The sequence below is a fragment of the Melospiza melodia genome, chromosome 3 (genome assembly GCF_035770615.1).
Source record: "Melospiza melodia melodia isolate bMelMel2 chromosome 3, bMelMel2.pri, whole genome shotgun sequence".
Lineage (NCBI taxonomy): Eukaryota > Metazoa > Chordata > Aves > Passeriformes > Passerellidae > Melospiza > Melospiza melodia.
Genome location: NC_086196.1, coordinates 23,414,716 through 23,433,850, shown reverse-complemented (window position 1 = coordinate 23,433,850; position 19,135 = coordinate 23,414,716). Strand labels below are relative to the sequence as shown.

At 40.9% G+C, this 19,135-nt stretch overlaps 1 protein-coding gene across 2 annotated transcripts in view; it reads left to right on the top strand.

Annotated features, from left to right (window-relative positions):
* Window positions 1-6,792: 6,792 nt before the first annotated feature.
* Window positions 6,793-19,135, top strand: part of CDK19 (cyclin dependent kinase 19) — a 118,984-nt gene continuing 106,641 nt past the window's right edge. The window contains exon 1 of one of the 2 annotated variants that reach the window (XM_063151007.1): window positions 6,793-6,972. In XM_063151007.1, the coding sequence (XP_063007077.1) occupies window positions 6,845-6,972 (128 nt within the window). In that variant the 5' untranslated portion in view covers window positions 6,793-6,844. The remainder of the gene's footprint in view (window positions 6,973-19,135) is intronic. The other variant, XM_063151008.1, reaches the window with a different exon arrangement.

Below are 19,135 nucleotides of genomic sequence, written 5' to 3'. Positions count from 1 at the left end.
CCAATGCTGTCATTTCCTATTTGGCTGTAAATACAGTTCTGGAATCTAGATAATTTAGGATTTTGCCACTGAGGCACAGATGGAGTTAGGAAATAATAAAATTAGGGTGGAAATAAGAAAACCAGAACTTCAGCAACATATTGAGGCTCTCAGCATAGAAGTTCTTAGGTTTTTCTAAATCTAATTCCACCATAGTTACACAAAATCATTCACAGGCAGGAGGGATTTAGCTCTTGGATCACTTATTTCTTTTGTTAGCATAGCTCCTCATATTCTAACAAATTGTGTTCTAGCGAATTCCTGAGCTGGAAGTTTCCTCTGGACCATAGTACGCAATAGTTGTAAATGGCACAATATTAATCAAATATGCCTTTTGTCTCAATTTAATTTTTACCCTTTATCACCTCCCCTCCTCCAAATCATTTATCCTCCCAGCTAATAAATCCAAATGTATTTAGCCTCTCCCCACAGGATCATAAGAATGGCTGTAGTAGACAAGACCAGAGGCCCAACAAGCACATGATTTAAAAAGTATCTGAAAAGGGCAATAATCCCTTATGTATGCCTTCCCATCTTCCAGTAATCTAAGTACTGCAGACTTGCTAAGACAATATTTTGTATTTAAAAGCTGTAAATCTATTTGTATTTTGCCATTTTGATTTTCTGGGTTTTGGTTGTTCAATCCTGAATGTTACTGTAATTCTTACTGGTTCATCTGATCTTTTCTTAAAAAAAAAAATCTAATTATTTTAATTTTAATGACACAGTATCTTCAGATAATTGATTATGTAATTGTCTTTATCACTCAAAGGTTTTGCCATATATACATCTCACTTGGTACAACTGGTGTTTGTTACTCCTGTCCCATGTCTCCTACCCTAAGATGATTTATTGATGCCCTTATGAACATTTGCTGTTGAAAACATTTGTAATAGAGCATCAGAATCTGATCAGCTAGGAGCAACACTAAAGAATAATATATCTTCTCTCTATATAAATGATGTACATTGTATAGACCTGTCATCAAATATTTTTTTATGTAGCTGTATCTTGCATTTAGGATGGATTCTGCCAAAACTTACTATATCCAAGGAAAAAGTTGAAAACCTAAGAGTACAACTCAATGTGGTTCAGGTTATCCTTTTAGCACAACTCTATTTCTTCTGTGGGAATGAATTTAACAGCAGAAAGCCATCAGAGCAGTTTAGCTGTATTCTCCCTTATATGCTTCAAGAGTGAGCAAAGAAACATCTTTCCTTTTTCATTACGTGGTACTGTCTTTTCCAGTGGATTCTAATGCAAAGTTTAGAATTACTTAACTTCCAAAAACTTTAATGACTGGCAAGGAAATACAGTGGATGGAAGATATTAGTGCTAGAATGAGAATGCAAACAATGCAGGAATACTGAAACCATGTATACCAGTGAGAAGACAAGGAAACTCAGTTACACTGACTGCGCAGCTCCAAAGGATGAAATTTTAGGCTGCTATATTTGGAATTAGAGTTTATGCCTTCTCCATAATTATGGGCAACTTCTACATTTTTGGAATTCAAGGCTTTCTCTAAATCTCTCCTTTGGAGGTATTGGCTTGCTTTCTAAACCAGCTGTCATACTGATTCTCAAATGTGAACACAAAGGCATTAGTTAGTAGTATCCTCTGGCTTTTTTGTTATTTTTTTTTCCTGTCAAATTGAAGCCAGCTCACAATACTGCATGCTGCTCCCCAAATGAAACAAGCTTGTGCATCTTGTTTCACAACTCACAGGGAGTAAATGGATATTCTAAGAAAGATATACCTGTGGTTACACTGCTTGAGCAATAAGGTTGAGGTAAAGAGGCATAACGATGAACTCTAGCACAGAGAGCAATGCAGAATTATTTCAATTCATTCACTTTAACCACTTTATTTCACATAAAAAACTATTTTACTGTGCTGTCTCCCACTGTTTTTACTGGCTGAATTCTGAATTACTTTGATTTTATCGAGTAAGTGTTCATACTTGCTAGTTTGTAAAGAGAAGGTAGGGAATAGCTTTTGCAAGCGTTCTCTTAACATGGAGGAAAGCACTACAGACTATTCTGGGACCAGGTTCTTGGATTATGCTCAAGAAAAGCAGCACAAGGTTTCTCATTTAGTACTATTTGGATTATAGTACTATAAAAATAAATTAGAAAACCCCCAACAAAACAGAGCTAGCCAAATAATTATATCATGAGTGCAGAAGTCAGCGCTCCCTTCTTTCATTCCTAGCACGCTCTCCAGATTTACTGTAAAATCATGATAGAGCCTCTTAGTTATCTACTTTATTTAAACCAATATAATAAGGTTAATACTTTAACTATAGGGGTTTAGAAGTTAATTGACATAAAAAATTCCAAAATTCAGAGTTTTATTGGGAATCACAACATATGAACTTGAATGGATATGAATCAATTGTGGACTTTCTAATCTGTCCCTATTAGAAATCTTCTGGTATTCTGTCCCACTTTCATTAGGCTCTTCACACTGACACTAATATGTTTTAAAATCCCAAGTACATCTCTACACATTCTGAAACAAGTCTGTTAGTTTTTCTCTGCTTATGAAGAGATGGTAATACAGAGACCTCTGTTCATCCTAAAATTTCTCTGCTTGTATCCCTTGGAATTCTGAGAGCCATCCTTCTACTCTGAAGTGAAGCAACATTGGCTTTAAATGTGACAGACAGAAGTCAACACTGAGTGCATGTGTTTATTAATATCCTACTCAAGATCTACTGGAAAAAATGCTATCTTGATCCCCAAGAATCAAAAATTTCCTATTAGATGAACAAGTTAAAGCTTACAAAGAGAGTGAGTTAAGAAAAGGTGCTGCTACTTCCCAATGTGGCCAAGAAAAATAAAAAAATCCCATCACCTATCTTTTGGTCTCACTAACCAAATTAGAGAATTCTAAGAGAATTCTAAGAGATTGCCCAAGGAATGAAACATGCTGGAAAGAAAATAGGAGTGTATTTTAAGTGCAAGGCAATCTACAAAGAAGAACAAAGTCCTTAATGCATCGCTTTCTTGACACTGAAGTGTTAAAAACCAAATTTTTCCTTTTTACATTTCCTTTTTAAGAAATTCATGTCTTATCTGTGTTGAAAAATTGTTTAGAGATTTGGTGAGGATACTCAATTCCTCAGCTTTCAGTCTTGCTTGATATATCTTTCACCTCCAGCAAAATTTAACCACAGTGACTTGAGATTTGGAAGAAATGGTGACTCTAATGAGTGACAATGTGGCATCTTCATTCAGGCTGGCAGGCTGCTGAAAAAAGTCCTGTTTGCAATCTGCAACCCCATAATTTTCTGTTTTCTTTGCTGGGGCTACTCAAACTTTCTGCATCAGCACAATTAACAAATGATATGGAACTGCATATTAAAAATGTTACAGTAATTTCTCTTCTGACCAGATCAGTACAATCAGTAAAACGCTTTAAAAGAAAACATGAATGCTATTAAATATGTGTCACTGGTATCACAACTGTTCCACTAACTTGGAAGAGCAATGAATTGTCGCACTATTTTTCTGTCTCTTTCTCTCAAACAATTTACTGACACTGCTCTGTAAATGGCTGCTTGCTGCTGCTCCTCCTCTGGGAACCATTTGGAGAGGAGATACCAGGCAGCTGTTTTCCAGCAGGTCTGACAGCCTGTGCCCACACAAACAGTTTTTTCCACCTTTTGAAGTTGAAACGGAATCCTGCTGTATACTCCAATCTCAAGAAGAAACAAATGTGCCCATTTCCATCTTTCAACCATAATAAAACTGCTCAAATGAGACAGCAACCTCATTCTTACCAGACTCCAAGCTGGCCTGCGCTTGAAGCTTTTCAATTGGTTCTACACTTTTAGTGGCTTTTGTGTGGCCAACAGAGGGATTCAGAAAGTAGAAGTAGGGCTGAGTCAGGAGAGAAGGAATCAGGGCACAGATCACGTTCTGTGCTTTTCACTACCTGATTTGTACCGGCCCAGCCTTCACTGGCAGGGCTCACGAGGGGAATGAGAAGAGCATGGCTTGATTAGTCCAGCAAAATCAAGGCTGTGTGGGGATGAGACTGCTGTCTATAAATACTTTTGGCAGGGGCACACACAGGAGAGCGGGAAAGGCTACTTCAGGACAGCATTTGCACAGGAAGAAAAGATGGACATGGTACTGGTCACAAAGAAAAGCAGGTTTGACATTTTTAAAAGGCTTCCAGCTGTTAGAGAGGTTTCTCTCGGACAGCCTCCCAGTAGCAGCAGTGAGGGCCAAAAAATTTACTGGCAAAGCACAATTAATTTAGGGAAGAAAGGATAAAATGGTTCCTTGCAACACTAGGGAGCTGTGTACAGTATAGGCTGGAGGGGAAATTATGCTGCCTTGGCTTACAAGTGCCAGGTTACCATAATGAAGGTGCTCTTAGCCCTCCCTCACCAGCACTGTGGACTTAAAATAAATTTTAATAAAAGACAGTCTTGTCAATACATTGTAAAGTTGAAAGAGTAAAAACAAACACCTTAGTGGTGGAAAGGGGCAATAATGGCTATTTTTCTTGGTCAAAGAGGGCAATGGGAACTACTTGAAGAGTTTATTATTATCAACAGCAAGGTAGTCCGTATTTCTCTTGATGTTAAAACTGCCAGAATAAATCTGGGTAAAATAACCTTCTACAGATAAGTTTTCTTCTTTATGTCTGTTTTCTTCTCAGTATTGGTTTTGATTACTAGGTGACCAAAGATGTGAACACTTTGCAAAATTTAAATAGTTAGCTCTAATTTTAGTAAATGTCTTTAATGTTGTCACTGAAAGATCGATGGTGTTCTTTCTCCTGTTCAGGAAAATTGCCAACTTATGATCAGGCCTTGCTGAGAAAGATCCACATCTGCAACTGCAAAGCACTTGCAGTTCTCTGGAAAATATTACTTTGGTATAGGAGTGATGAAGTTTTCTGAGAATTTCAGTTGCTAGCTACCTGTCCCAAGGGAAATTCTGAATCATCTATTGCCTTCTGGAAGAAATAATCACCTCAAAATGGTTCACTCCTGCCTTTCCTTGAGAAACAAACTTCTGGCTATGACCTCATGACTTAGCTATGCACTAGTAATCATATATAGCACCGTTCCTTATCGTGCAGTTGACACCTCCCTGTGCTTTGTCAGCAATGACAGCTTCTCATCAGCTCCTCTACCCCTCCCATCCAGCATGTGGAAAAACTTTCCATTGTGCTAAGTAATGCTGGCAGAGCAGGTGATGAACTGAGACAGTTTCTGTGTAAGGAGAGATGCCATTTTTACTCTGCCCTCCTCTCATTTAATTCTGCTTCATTCACTTGCTGCTGGCAGGAGTAATCTGAGGTTGAACACACAAGGTGGGCATTGTCCTTTGCTTCTAGAGGGGGATGTAACCTGCATGCTGTATAAGATAGGTCAAGGTTGGCCTTACACTCCCTAGAGCTCCCTGGAAGGAAGCTGTAGGTGCGGATCAGCCTCTTCTCCCAGACAACAGCTGAGAGGATGAGAGATCATCTCAAACTGCACCACGGGAGGTTTATGTTGGACATTACGAAAATTTCTTTACAGACAGGGTCATTAGACATTGGAATGGACTGCCTGGAGAGGTGGCGGAGTCACAATTTCTGGAGATGTTTAGGGAAAGAACGGACATGGCACTTAATGCCACGGTCTGTAGCTGACATGGCGCTGTTTGGTCACAGACTGGATTCGACCTCAGAGGCCTTTTCCAGCCCGATTCCGTGATTCTGTGTGACTTCATACAGTTATCTCTGCCTGGCACTTCCATAACACAAGTAACCTTGCAGAGTGACGCTTCTCACAAACAGAATCTTCGAGAGACCGAGACATAGCATTAAAAGGCCTGAACGTTTCTGTGATCTCAAAGTACTTTGATGAAATCCGAACCTCAAAGCAGCGCCGCGTCTGTCTAAAAATCTCTCTGCCAGGGGCTGAAGGGGCACAGCCTTGCTACGGCATCGTATCCTAAAGACGCAGCAATCCACCTGGTTTGTATGTGAGCGCACAGTATGAGCCCCTGTGTTTCTGTAAGCGATCGGTTTATTTAGCAGCACACGACTGCACGAAACACCCAACACCTCCCGCTTCCAACATGGACCCGCAGCGCCACAGCGCCGGGACCGGCCTAGCCCCGCCCGGCCCCGCCCGCCGCACGGCGGGGTAACACTGACCAACCACGGGGCAGCATCCCGCAGGGGGGCGGGGCCGGACCGTGAATGGCGGCTGGCGAGATAAACAAGTCTCTGCACTGTTCGGCGCCCCGCGGCATGGGGTGTGTGTCCACAGTCTATTCCTCTGGTCCTCCCTGCCTCGCTCCCTGCCAGCCAGAGGCGCCGCGTCCGGCCGCGTTCGTTGCTCCCGCCTGTGCGCGAAATGTGAAGAGTCAGCAAGTTCCCAGCGGCCGCTGAAACGCTCCGGTGTCTCCGGAGAGGGCAGTGCGCCGACGCCGCCCGGCCGGGGCGACCCGGGGCATGCCGGGAGTTGTAGTTCTGCCGCTACGGCGTCCCGCCTGCGGCGGCGGGGCCGGCTCCCGCAGCCGCACTACGACTCCCGGCACCTCGCGCGGCGCGCCGCGAGGAGCCCAGTTGAAGCGGGTGGCGGCGGCGGAGCGCGCCCCCTCCCCCCCGCCGAAAAGCCCCAAACCAAAACAAAAACAAACCGCCCCCCCCGCCCCGTTCCCCTCGCCCGCCGCCCCCGCCGAGCCCCGGACATGGCGGCGCCGGGAGGGGGCTCCGCCAGCTGCGGGTGCTGATCCGGCCGCCGCGTCCCCCTGCCCGCCCGTGCCTCCCCGCCCATGGGCGAGACATGGACTACGAGTTCAAGTCGAAGCTGGCGGCCGAGCGCGAGCGGGTGGAGGACCTGTTCGAGTACGAGGGATGCAAGGTGGGCAGAGGCACCTACGGGCACGTCTACAAGGCCCGCCGCAAGGACGGGTAAGGGCCGCGCCGAGAACCCCCTTCCAACCCCCCCTCCCCCCGCACCAGCGCCCTCCCCTCCTTCCCTCCCCTCCTTCCTTCCCCTCCCTCCTCGGAAAGTTTCTGGCAGCGCGGGGGCCGGAGCGCGGAGCCCGCTCGGGGATCCCCGCCCCGCGCCGGGAGCGGGCCCCGGTGCCCCGGCCCGCGCATCGCTGCCCGGCTGCTCGGAGCGACGGAACCAGTTAGGGTGGAAAAATCCTCTGAGATCACGGAGTCCACCCTGTGACCGAACATCACCGTGTTCAACTAGACCGTGGCACTAAGTGCCACATCCAGTCTTTCCTTAAACACCTCCAGGGACGGGGACTCCACCACCTCCCTGCGCAGCCCTTTCCAATGTCTAATCGCCCTTTATGCAAGCAGTCCTGCCTAATGTTCAGCCTAAAGCTCGTCCCGCTCTGCCCCGCTCCCCCCCGCCATCCCTGGTGGTGCGGTGTCAGCAGGCTGTGCCCTGGGGTCGCCTTTGCTTTGCACGCCGTGTTCCAGGTCGCCGCTTTCGTCTTTTGTGTGACCGCGTTCGTAATTTGACGTTCTGTTCCGATTACTTGCAGGGGATTGAGAAGGGAGGAGTACCTGGCTCCCGACGGCCCCTCCCCGGCTGCTCCCTCCCGAGCAGCTCCCGGGGTGTGCGGTGGACCCTGGTGTGTCCCAGCCCCAGGCACCCGCTGATGCCAGTGCCGGGCACGCTTGGCTCGATGGCCTGTCCGGGACGCTCCTTGTAGGCAGAGCTGGTGGCTTCTGTCTGGTACCTATGCACAGGCGTGTCTCCATCAGTGTCCCGTGAGAGAGCAGGATACAAGTCCCTGTCCCCGAACGCTTGACTGGTGCCTTGATCCAGAGAGGTCCTTTAGGTGTTAAGCCCATGTATGTTGGCTAAGCAAGGTTTCTTCTCTTCTCTGAGGAAATTCGGTACCATGGGATAGGTATTTCATGGATGCCGTTTTCACAGTATTGTAGTTAAGAGAGCAGTGGGGAGCTAGGATTGCAATTTGGGACTGTTTGGCTGGCATGCAGTTGTTGAAGGAGAGCAGTCCTGAGGCCTGAGCAACAGTCTCGTGCAGGTGTGGGTTCCAAATAGAATCCTTTGCTTTCAGAAGGGCCATTGAGCACTTTTTCACTGTGGTGTGTGCCTGGTGCACAAACACAGGCTGTGTTTGCAGAGTGTTCTAAACATACTGTAAGGTTGGCTAAAATATGCCTGTGAATTGGAGGTGATTCCTTCCTCTAATAGCCTTCCATTATAGCCAACTGAAACTTTGGAAAAGAAGAGACTGAATGTGGAAAAATGACAACTCTTAAATAAATTTTTGGAAGTGGTTAATGACAGGCTGCTGCTTTAGATTAGTAGAGAAGTTTAGGCTGTAGGAATAAATGGCATTCATGTGTGTCTTGAAAATTTGAACTCTGAATTGGGAGGCTGTAGTATAAAAGTGATTAATAACTGAAAGGTAGACACTAATTCCAGTGAAGGATTAAATACCAGGAAATGAGCTCTGATTCTGACTAGCTTGCTCTGCAGCCATAGGAATACTAGAGCATTGCTAACTTGAAATATCAAAGCTTTTCCAGGTATCACAGCTGCCACTGAGTTCTTCCAATATTTTTGTGTTAAGTGATCATGGTTGCTTCTTTTTCCTAAGTGTTAATTTATATATATAAAAATATATAAAAATATATAAAAATATATAAAAATATATAAAAATATATAAAAATATATAAAAATATATAAAAATATATAAAAATATATAAAAATATATATAGTAAAACATACATGGGATAGCAAGAAAGCAGTAATAAGGAAAGGAAGTGGTAATAAAACCACCAAAATGCTAGTTAAATGTTTGTTGCTGTTCTTTGATACAGTAAACCTAAAACTGCTGATTGTAAGAACAGCAAAAAAAGGCAGAGCTTTGGGTTTACTGTTTTACAAAAGAAAGAAAGAAATTTGATGTAAGTAAAAACCAGACATTTTTCATTTCCATCATCTGCAAAGGAAATCCATCACAGGAATTACATTGCTGCTACAAAGCATGATAAAGAACATGTCTTCAAAATCCCTACAATAATATGACAAATGCCAATGGGTAGTAAAGCAAAAGTAAATATGATAACAAGATAGCTAATGTGTCAGAGCTGGGAATAATCAAAGGGAGACCTTGAGCCGTAAGACAAGTAACTGGTAAAAGGAAGTGCAAAGTTTCAGTGCTGTCAGATAGATTGACATGTAATATAACATGGCACAATTTCAACTGTACTATATGCTCAGAGACTTTACTTCATGAAGCTTAGAAAGTGGCCTGTTTTTTTTCTTTTTTTCTTGGTCTGCATTTTATGGCATTGGTAAGTTCACTGTTAGTTGCTTTTGTGTAACTTTAGATCCTTGGGTGAAAGGAAGATGTGAACAACTTAGGAAAAAATTAGAAAATAACTAAAACCATTAATATGTGATGATTTCCTTATGTAAACACCTAGCTAAAGTATAGCTGCAGGTTGGAGGATATTTAGCATTAGTTATGAACTTTAAGGGGTCCCTAATGAAAGAAATTAGTAAAAGAAATCTAGCAGTGGTGCATATTTATTGTGTGCTGATCACTGGGGGCTTTTGAGCCTCGTGTAAAGGAATTCTTCTTTAGCTGACTGCAGAGACTGTTTCAGTATTTTGCAAGGCATTCCTGTGTGAAAGAGAAAGTTTCTGGCTTCTTCCTTCGTATAGTTAATTTACAATCTCAGGAGGCTGAGGGCAATAAGAACCTTGTAGCTCTCCAGAAATTCCACTGAGAACTTGTCACTTCATGTTTCAAAAAGTTGGCATGTGAATTTTATGAAATAGTAAAATGTGTTTATATGGAGCTTGGCAAGCTGTTCGATAAAATGCTTGTAGAAAAAGTGGTTTTGTTGCTTAGATCTCTGTGAATGGCTTGTGCATAAAAGCAGTTTCTTGACAAAGTAACAGCTTAGTTTGGCTTTTTCAGCCTAGAGTAGAATATCATTTGGGCATGTTTCTAGTGAGCTGACTGGTTTCTATGAAAGTTAAAAGAATTTTTTCTTTTTTAAAGAGTCAGATTTTAGCAATGTTGGTGTTACATTTGAATGCACTACAACATTATGTTTTTAGAGATTTTGAGCAGCTGCAGCTTCTGTTTAGTTCAGTAGTGTTTGTATGGTCTGAGGTCTGGAGGTACTACTTGTGTTAGATATTTAGCTAAATTAGGCACCTGGGTTTACAGAACTTTCATTAATACCTCTGTGGTCCAGAAGGTGTAGAAAACAAGTATTTATATAAGTTGTCCAGTCCTTTATTTCATGTACGGTAAAACTGGACCAGTGACTTTGATGGAGGAAATCATGATAAAAGCATCATGATTGCAATTCAGTCATCAATATTAGGTTTTTAGCTCTTTATGTAGCTGGAAAATCTGTTACAGGTTTTTTGTTTGTGTACTGCTTCAAAGCATCATGTTGACTTTTTGTAAGTGTTTTTCTTTGGACACATTCACATCTGTCTAGTAAAGTAAAGAATGCAATTTTTCCAGTCATGGTTAGGAAAATATAGTTTTGTTTCATGCCTTACCTCTCCTCGTTACGTTCCTTACATTCTCTTTGATGGTGTCCATGTTGTGCTTAGTTGTTTCACTTCTTGTATCCCCTCCTCATATGAAAGGCAAGTTTTAGGATGAGTGAGGTTTGGAAATTCTGTTGTGTATGCCTGAGTTATTTTCCTTTGCTTTTTTGAAATAATCAATCTTTGAATCCAGGCCACTACAGAGTATTTCTTCACCAGGATGTCAGTCCAGCTGCAGGTGGAGGTTTGCATGAGTCAGCAAGCTCAAAAGGCACCACTGCTGGTTAGTCAGGAGCGCAAGGAATAGTGGGATGCTTGAGTCAAGTAGAAAATAGGCCACTCTGTTCTTCACTCTGTAGCAGCAACAGCAGATGCAACACTTGCAAAAGCTGTATCTTCATGTAAATACAACCTTTCTATTTATTGCTGCTTCTGCTTACCTGTAAACAAACACTCGAGGTGGCTGCTTTTTCTCAAACTGGGGCTATTTTAATTTTCATTTGACTCACTCTCTGCATTTGGGAAACAAAGGTTCTTATAAATATTACCTATATAGCTACTTGGAAAGAAAAAATAAATTTGTAATTTTAGTTTAATCTGTATGTTTTAGAACACCTTTTAAAAAGCAAGTATGTGCTTTTTAATCTTGTTACTGAAGGAATGCCAGAAATACGAAGTGATCAGCTTTCGAATGGGTGGCAGTAAGGGCCAGGATTTGTACCCTGGGCAGCTGCCAGGCTCCCTGCCAGCTCAGGAGCTGGTGCTGCCCTGGCGGACCCTCCTGCCATAAAAGGTTTGGCTCTGTACTTACAATGTATCAGCTAAACCAAGGATGTAGATTTATATGCTGCTGAAGTAGTATGCTTTTGTAGTTTGTCAGATTACTTTATTGTTACTGTACCTGTAACTTTTCAAAAGAGAGTTGGTATAAACCAGGTTTCATCTTAGTTGCCAAATACGGAATTCCCTTTTGAGTACTGGACAACAGCGATGCAAGTCCAGAAACATCACTGTGGAACACAGGCATAGGAAGGGGAAGACAAATGAAATATTCTTTCCTTCTTCTTACCCCTATTTTTCAGTACTGTAAGTTTGTAACTGAAGAGGAGTCTGTTTTCCTCCTTGGACTGACACTGGTGTGCAGAATCATTAATGTAAGGCTCTCAACTCACAGCTTCCAAGCCCACATAAGAGTTGAGTGCCCCTTTCCTGGCAGTGTTCAAGGCCAGGTTGGATGGTGCTCTGATCAACCTGGTCTAATGAGAGGTTTCCTTGCACAGGGCAGAAGAGTGGAACTAGGGGATATTTAAAATTCCTTCCAACCCAAACCATTGTATGGTTCTATGAAAAGTAGGATATGGGGAGAGAAAGAAGGATGAAGTATCTAGCCAAGGCAAGTATATAACCTTAACATAGGAATGCTGCTTGTGATTGTGGCCATGTCAGCTTTCCATTGTTTTAGTTTTTTTATTTGATGAATATTTTTTTGTTTGAAGCAGAAGTAAAAAAATACTGCTTGAGAGAGAGAAAACAATAATCTGCTATGAAGCCTGGCTCCATGGGAAAAACAGGATTTCTGCTGGAGCAGCTTAGTGTATTTGGTATTTCTGCTAATATTACATTTTCAGAGGTGGCATCTGGTCAAGGTGGTGGCTCAGGTCACCGTGGTAGTAGAAAATGGAAAGTGTAGAAGAGGTAAAGGTAATCTGCTTGATCTCTTATGTCAGTATTTGTATAGCAATTAATTTGTGTATTGTTCTCCCCATATTCCTATTTAGTAAAACTTAAATTACTAAAGTTATATAGCAGGAGTTTGTCAGGAGAGGAAACTTGCACTCAAGTTAGCTAAATGCTGTAAATGAGCAAAGTTGGTGGCAAAATGCCTGGGGAATGAGTACATGTGTACTGCAGTTGCATTTGCTCTTAAAAGAGAGGCAACTCACTGATGTGGCAAGGATTATACTCTCTTGAATGTGAAACTGGAATATTATTTACCAATGCAAGTTGATACTTGTAAGACATTCGAGAGTCTATAATAATTTATATATTTACATTTTCTTACTTCCTCTATTTGACATTGCCTTGAACATAAGTTTAGTGTTGTGCTGTAGTTGCTTTTTACTAATATAAACCTGTGACAGGCTAAATCACAGAATTGTTGGCCAAAGTCAGAATGCAATGAATTAGATCTTATACAATTACTTTTCTCTGCAGGAAAATCTCTTATCAGTATCTGAAAACCTGTGGTTTGCTTTCCACTTTCATATTTTTTCTTTTCCTGATGAAACTTATCTTGAGGAAGGTAGAATGGTTGAAGGTGTTTGTGCCTTGCTAAAATCTCTCAAAAGCAAAGAAAACCTAAATACTGGATTTACCTGCAAGTCCTGAAAATACCACTTAACCACTGAATACTCCCAATATGTGTGAGAAGGAGCAGCAGAACTAAACCAAACCTGTCTAACTAGTTGCCTGCCATGCATTCTAGTAGAAAAGTCCCCATCTAGGAAGAGATAATGAGTACTACTTATCTGTGCCTTAATGACAGCTGCTGTTGCAACTATACCATGCCTTTGCTTCCTGCTCAAGAGGGTAGTGCAAGTGGTGATGAGTAATTTTTAGTGCTTCCCACAGACTCTTGCATCTGGTTTCTCTCATGGCTATTTTGTCCTTTCTTCTGTTACTCTCCCTGAAACTAGGTACAGAAATGAGCTGTAAAGTGCATCATCACCTTTTGGTGATGTGGTGGTGGTAGGAGCTTGAGGAAGAAAGGGGGTCAGTAAGATGTAGAAGGGGTTGTGTTTGAGAGAAACAGATGAGTTTTTTCCAAGCCTGTAAAGAAAGAAATGTACATAAATTAGCCCATAAGATGTGACAGAAAAACTTTCAAAGTTTAGAGTTTAGTGTTTTTTTTTCTTTTTTTTTTTTTAAGAAACAAAGAGGGCAAGAAGGTTCCTGTTTCTGAGTGAGGGGGTTAAGAGTTTTCCAGTAGAGCTGCAGGAAAAGGAAGTGAGAGGTTGAAGGGGAAGAAGAGTTTCGTTTCTGCCCCCCATCTGGTAATAGGGGGCAAAGCAAGACAGACCATGGACTAGGTCAGAAAATGAAAGCTTCTTTGTGTGAACTACTTGATATAACAATTTAATATGTTGTATTTCTGGGTCATCCAGTCTAACGTGTTATATTGTGAGTAAGCATGTAGAGGTGTTTTTCATAAATTTATTTCCAACATGAGTATTTTCACATCATGTATGATTTGAAAAGAAACCAAAAAAAAATCAGCAAACCACCAAAGCCCCAGAAATTGCTGTGGTTCATAATGCTGCAGATGTGTTTGTACAAGTAACCAAAGTTTCTGTGGAATGTCCTAACCAAATTGCACTAGAGATTTACCAGTAACATTAAATTTACACCTATATTTTGAAAATACCTTCTGAAATGCTGTTTGCCTCTTCTGCAGCCCTAATCAGGTCATGGTTTGCATAGACTTGGGTCAGAAGGTGCCTTTGTCCTCTGGTAGTAGCAGCAGAGTTGTGTGTTGAGCAGTTACTCTGTTTGCATGTGCTTGCTGCTGCTCAGTGTTGGGGCCAGGAGGAGCTGAGCTCTACGTGTGTCATCGGGAAGGGATTGCTAGCAGCAGGGACAGGCAGCTCTTACGTTCTACTTCCAAAGATGTGTCATTCTTTGAGCTCCTTTGCTGCCATTTGAGAACTGACATACACTGCAGTTTTATTTTATTTATTTTTTTTTTTTACTGCAACAAAGTGTTAAACTTAAAAAAGATATATTTGTTGCAATAACGGTGCATTTGCTTGAAGGAATGCTGAAACTGGTCCAGGACAACTGCGTTTAGAGTAAATTGGCAAACTTAGTGTGTGACTTCAGGAAATGAAGAACAGTTTCTACTTGTGTAGCAAACACAAGAAGTTTATTGTTTTAACTTGACTTGAGTTTCATGTTTTCTAAATAATATAGGCTTGAAAAAACCTCCCAGCTCTGGGAGCTTGGTTTGCATGGTTTGCTTGACTATAAGTTAGATGACTGACAGATAACAATGCTAGTTGTGAGCATATTAGAAATCATTACACCTCTTGTGAAGTTCATCATCTCAACAGATTCAAGAAGAAAAAAGTGCAGAGATATTTTAAACCAAAATTTGTTGTTGACAAAGTCCAGGGAAAGTCTTTAACTCAACTGAAACTTAACTTCTATATCTGAATTTTTTATTAACATTTTTTAGACTTTTCTGTGGGAGTACAATCCTTTCATTTATTGGTGGGAGTTTGTTTGAGAGAGTTTATGGAATACGAGTGTGTCTAATAAGACCGGAGGGAAGCAATGCTGTGGAGATAGTGTCGACTGACCTTTACAAGATGGTTATCTGTAAGTGTGGGTTGGGTTTTTTTATCCTTTATTATTTAATTATTTTATTTTACCTTATTGGAAAGCCCAACTGATTTTTTTCTGGTTGTGAGAAAGATTGAAGAAGCTGAGATTACTGAAAGAGTGGATCCCTGAAGGGCATTATTCATGTCCATGTTTGCTTCTGTCTTTTCTGGGCTTAGCAATCTTTAAAACAATATTTACAAATGAGGCCACTGTATAACTGCTTGTTTCTCCTCAGTTGTCATCTGTTTTCTACAAAATTCAGGATCCTGAAATATTCTACAGTTGTTTATTTTGTAGATGAAACCACACTGAAGATAGGCTTTCCAGTAGGCAGAGCAATGGCATAGCTTTTGTGTGTGCTGGGATTGTCAGGTTGCTCAGTTAAGTATCAGAGTTCTGGGCTGAATAAAAGCACAGATACAACATGGGGGCAGGCTGGGACAGTGTGACTATAAACATGTGTTCCCATAAAGTGAGCCTTATGTACAGTATGTTTATTTTTTTGTTCACTCTGTGCTGATTTAAGTAGAAAATGCTATTGATTTCTTTTTGCAGTCAAGTGAAAATAAGAGTTATAGGCCACTGACTTAGAGGCAGAAGCTAAATCTGCTGGAATGGAATCTGCATCTGGAGGTAAGCTTCACTATTTTGAAGCAGCGTATCTGCTTTCCTCATGCATTAGTTGAAAGCAGAATCAATCCTTTTTGTGTGGCCAGAAGGTTTTCTTCCTTTCTTGTCCCTCCTTTGTTTTGCTGTCTTTATTAGAGCACTTGGAAGCATTCACACAGGTTATGCTGGGATTCAGCTCTGCCTCTGATTGTGACTTTCCCACCTCATTGGTGGTGTTGTGGGGCCTGAGAGCCTGAGGAGATACAAGGACCACTCAGGTGTGACATTTCTTGTTTGGCTCTGAAGCTGGTTGTTTTTGAGAGAGATACTTCTAAATAATGAATTCTGCAAATTCAGGGGTGTTTAGAGAAAATTCTCACCTGTGTTAATAATGAATTACCATGGATTCATGCTAAGATTTAACACCTTGCACATTCAAAAATGCTGTGTTTGTTGCTTGCGTTAATTATCGTCAGTGCAGCTGAGAGTGGGTGTCAGCTCATGTCTTTGAATGTGTCTGTTCCTAAAACAGAGCTTCTGTATCAGTTGTTGCCTTGTTCTCAAGGGTGTTGTAGACTTCAAAAGTTAGCTTATGTTCATATCTTTTGATTAAAACCAGCTATTGTACTGGATAGCCACTTGTTCCTTTGCCCAATTCTGTCATGCTTCAAATGAGAAACAGAGGTAGACAAATTGCCAAATTTAGCTTGACCTTCAGAACAACCGAAAGACTTGTTCTGAGTAGAATGTCTTTTATTCTGCTTCTAGTGTCACTTCAGTGATGGGGAAAAACCAGCATAAAACTTCATCAAGTGACGTTCTTAAACCTCAGATTGTGACAGAAGCCTATTCTGACTATGGAACATGGAGTTCTAAAATTCAGAGGAAGCAGAATGCCCCTCCCTTTCCCCAGGAACAGATATGATAGCTGACTAAAGACTTTGTTTGTTTTTGAGGCGTAGCAAAGTTGTCTTAGTGGCTGGAATTACGACCTCTATCTTTGAGAAATCCTCATGTCTTGACACTGAAGTGAGGAAAAAAAGTTGAGATGCTCAATTAAAAAAAACATTAAAAAAACAATTACATTTCAGACTGAATTAAATTAGACCTTGGGGTGACTTTATGGAGATTCATTCCAGTCCTACTTTATTGTGAGGGAGTTGTTTCAACTTTGCAACTTTTCAGCTGTAATAAATGTGCTCTGTCTCACTCTGCCCATATGGAATTTGGATCTTGCTTCTTAGGTGCAGCTTTAGTACCTAAAGGCTGATTTACCACCCAAGAATTACACCTACATTGTGTTAGCAAGCTTTTGTGTAGGTCTGGCTTGGAGAATTGATAATTTCATTGTAGATGGTTTGAGTTAGGGAGTCTGAAGGAAAAGAACAGAAAATTTATGATAGATCTCTGATAAATCTAGGCTTTCATGTGCTCTAGGGGAAGCATTTGATTATGACATGAGTCAGAAAAGAAAAACTGAGTAACTGCAGTTTTCAGGCCATTGCCCTCCCCCCTTTTACATTGAGTCAATAATTCTGCTTATTCTGCTATAGCAAACCTAATGCATTATAGGGATTTAGAAAAAAAATCTGCACCTGGTATTTGAAACATGTTCTTGCTAAAAAAGACCCCAAAGTACAGGCTTCCTACTGTTTGGTGATTTGATAGTAATTTCCCACCTATCAATGTGGCAGTATTTAGCCAGATTTAGCACTACATAGGAAGAGCTGTGATGCATGTTAAGCTGGACAGTGTAGTTACAGTATGGCTTTAGGACTTAAAAAATTCAAAAACCAGACAGCTCATTTCTCTACATTTATAGTTAGTTGCAAGCATTTTTCTTAAGTGAGTTTATGAAGCAAGTGTCAGATTCTTCTTTTTGGCATAGTCTTAGGACTCTGTTTCTATGATCTTGGTACATAATTTGCTGACAAATAAAAATTTGTTTCCTCTTTATTTCAGAGTTTTTTTTCTCCTTGCTGCTGCTGTTCCTTGTTTTAAGGTAGCAAATCCTCACATGCGGTATCTTTTCAGGCAGGGAGATATTTCCTAAATCTATTCATTATCTGTAATCAATCCTGTCTGTAAAGAAATAAAATCAGGTGCAGCTCTCTCTTCTGCTTAAATATGGCAAATTCTGGAAGAAGCTACCTGGAGCAGCAGAATAATTTTACAGCTTTCAGGGTTTAATGCGAACACTTTAGTTTTTACCCTTACAAACAGGCTGTCAAGTCTGCTTACCCCAATCTGCTATGAATGTACTTGTATGAAATTCACAGTTCTCAGTCACTCCAGATACTTAGGAATCAGTCTAATTTTAGCAATGGCAACAACACTGTAGCTGGTTGAGGTCTCTGAATTTTCATCAGTAAATTTGGAGTGAGGGTGGCAATGACTGTAGTTGTGCTCTCTTTCCTTACAAATACAAAGTTTTATAATTATAGTGTAAAGGATAAATTTTAATAGATTAGGTTAGTAAGATTTCCAGTGGTCTGGTATTACACAGACCTTAGACTGACTGTGATGTGAATTAATCTGAAATTGTTATTAACAGTTAGCAGGTATCTATGCTACAAAGATATGCTTTTAAATTTCTGAATTAGAAACTACTGGAAGAAAGAGAAGAGCATATGGTTAAGCTATGTGTAATGGTGCTAGTGGATTACTTTTTCTCCTCGCATTGATACTGAGAGACCTCTACTCCTCACTCCAAGTCTAGTGAAATCATAGCTGGGAAAAGGCATTTTTTTAATGACAGAAAACCTTATCAGTGCTCAGATTCACTTTTTGTCCTTTTAATCAGCTGTCTCCTCATGCATGAAGAACACATAATTTATGTTTGGTGAAGTTTGTGGGGGATTTATAGGTATTCAGCATCTTTTGTGAGGCTCTGTGGAAGCAGGCAATGTCAAGGGCATTGTGTTTAATGACAAGTAGCTTAGCATCACTTTAAGAACTTTGTTCTTTAACATGCACATTTCCCCCTGAGTTCATAGCCTGGTTTACAGAGGAGTAAAGAAGGGGAAGGATAGCCATATTACTAGTATGATTTAGAGATATGTTTGGGGCTGTTCTACAGATTATAAAGCAAAATCTGTTTCAATTTCTCAGCGGGTGCTGTGATAGCACAGAGTGTCTATTAATAGTATGATGCAGTTTGTACTTTTAATATGAGCTCTTTTAGTCTGACTGGAACATGGCAGATTTTCCAGCAGTTGAAGCTGCATGTAATGGTTCTTCTGCCTATTTCTCATAGTGTATGTGATGAAAGTCAAGTATTTTCTCAAAAAGCCTAATTGTAGTAATCAGTTGCTCTGTATTTGAATGTCTCTGCCAATTTATAGTAGACTTAAGCTTAGAATGCTAATTTCAACCAAAAAAATCTGTTTTCTTGAAAGGTTTTTCTTTAACCAACCAAGAAAAAAAGCTAATTATTCAAAAAATTCACAGATTGCATTGTGATTCCCGAGTTAGCCGTGTTTTGGCATGCATTTATGCCTGATATTGGCAAGTCAGTGACATTGGCAATTATTGAAAAATGGAGTAGTAAACCATACAGCATTCAGG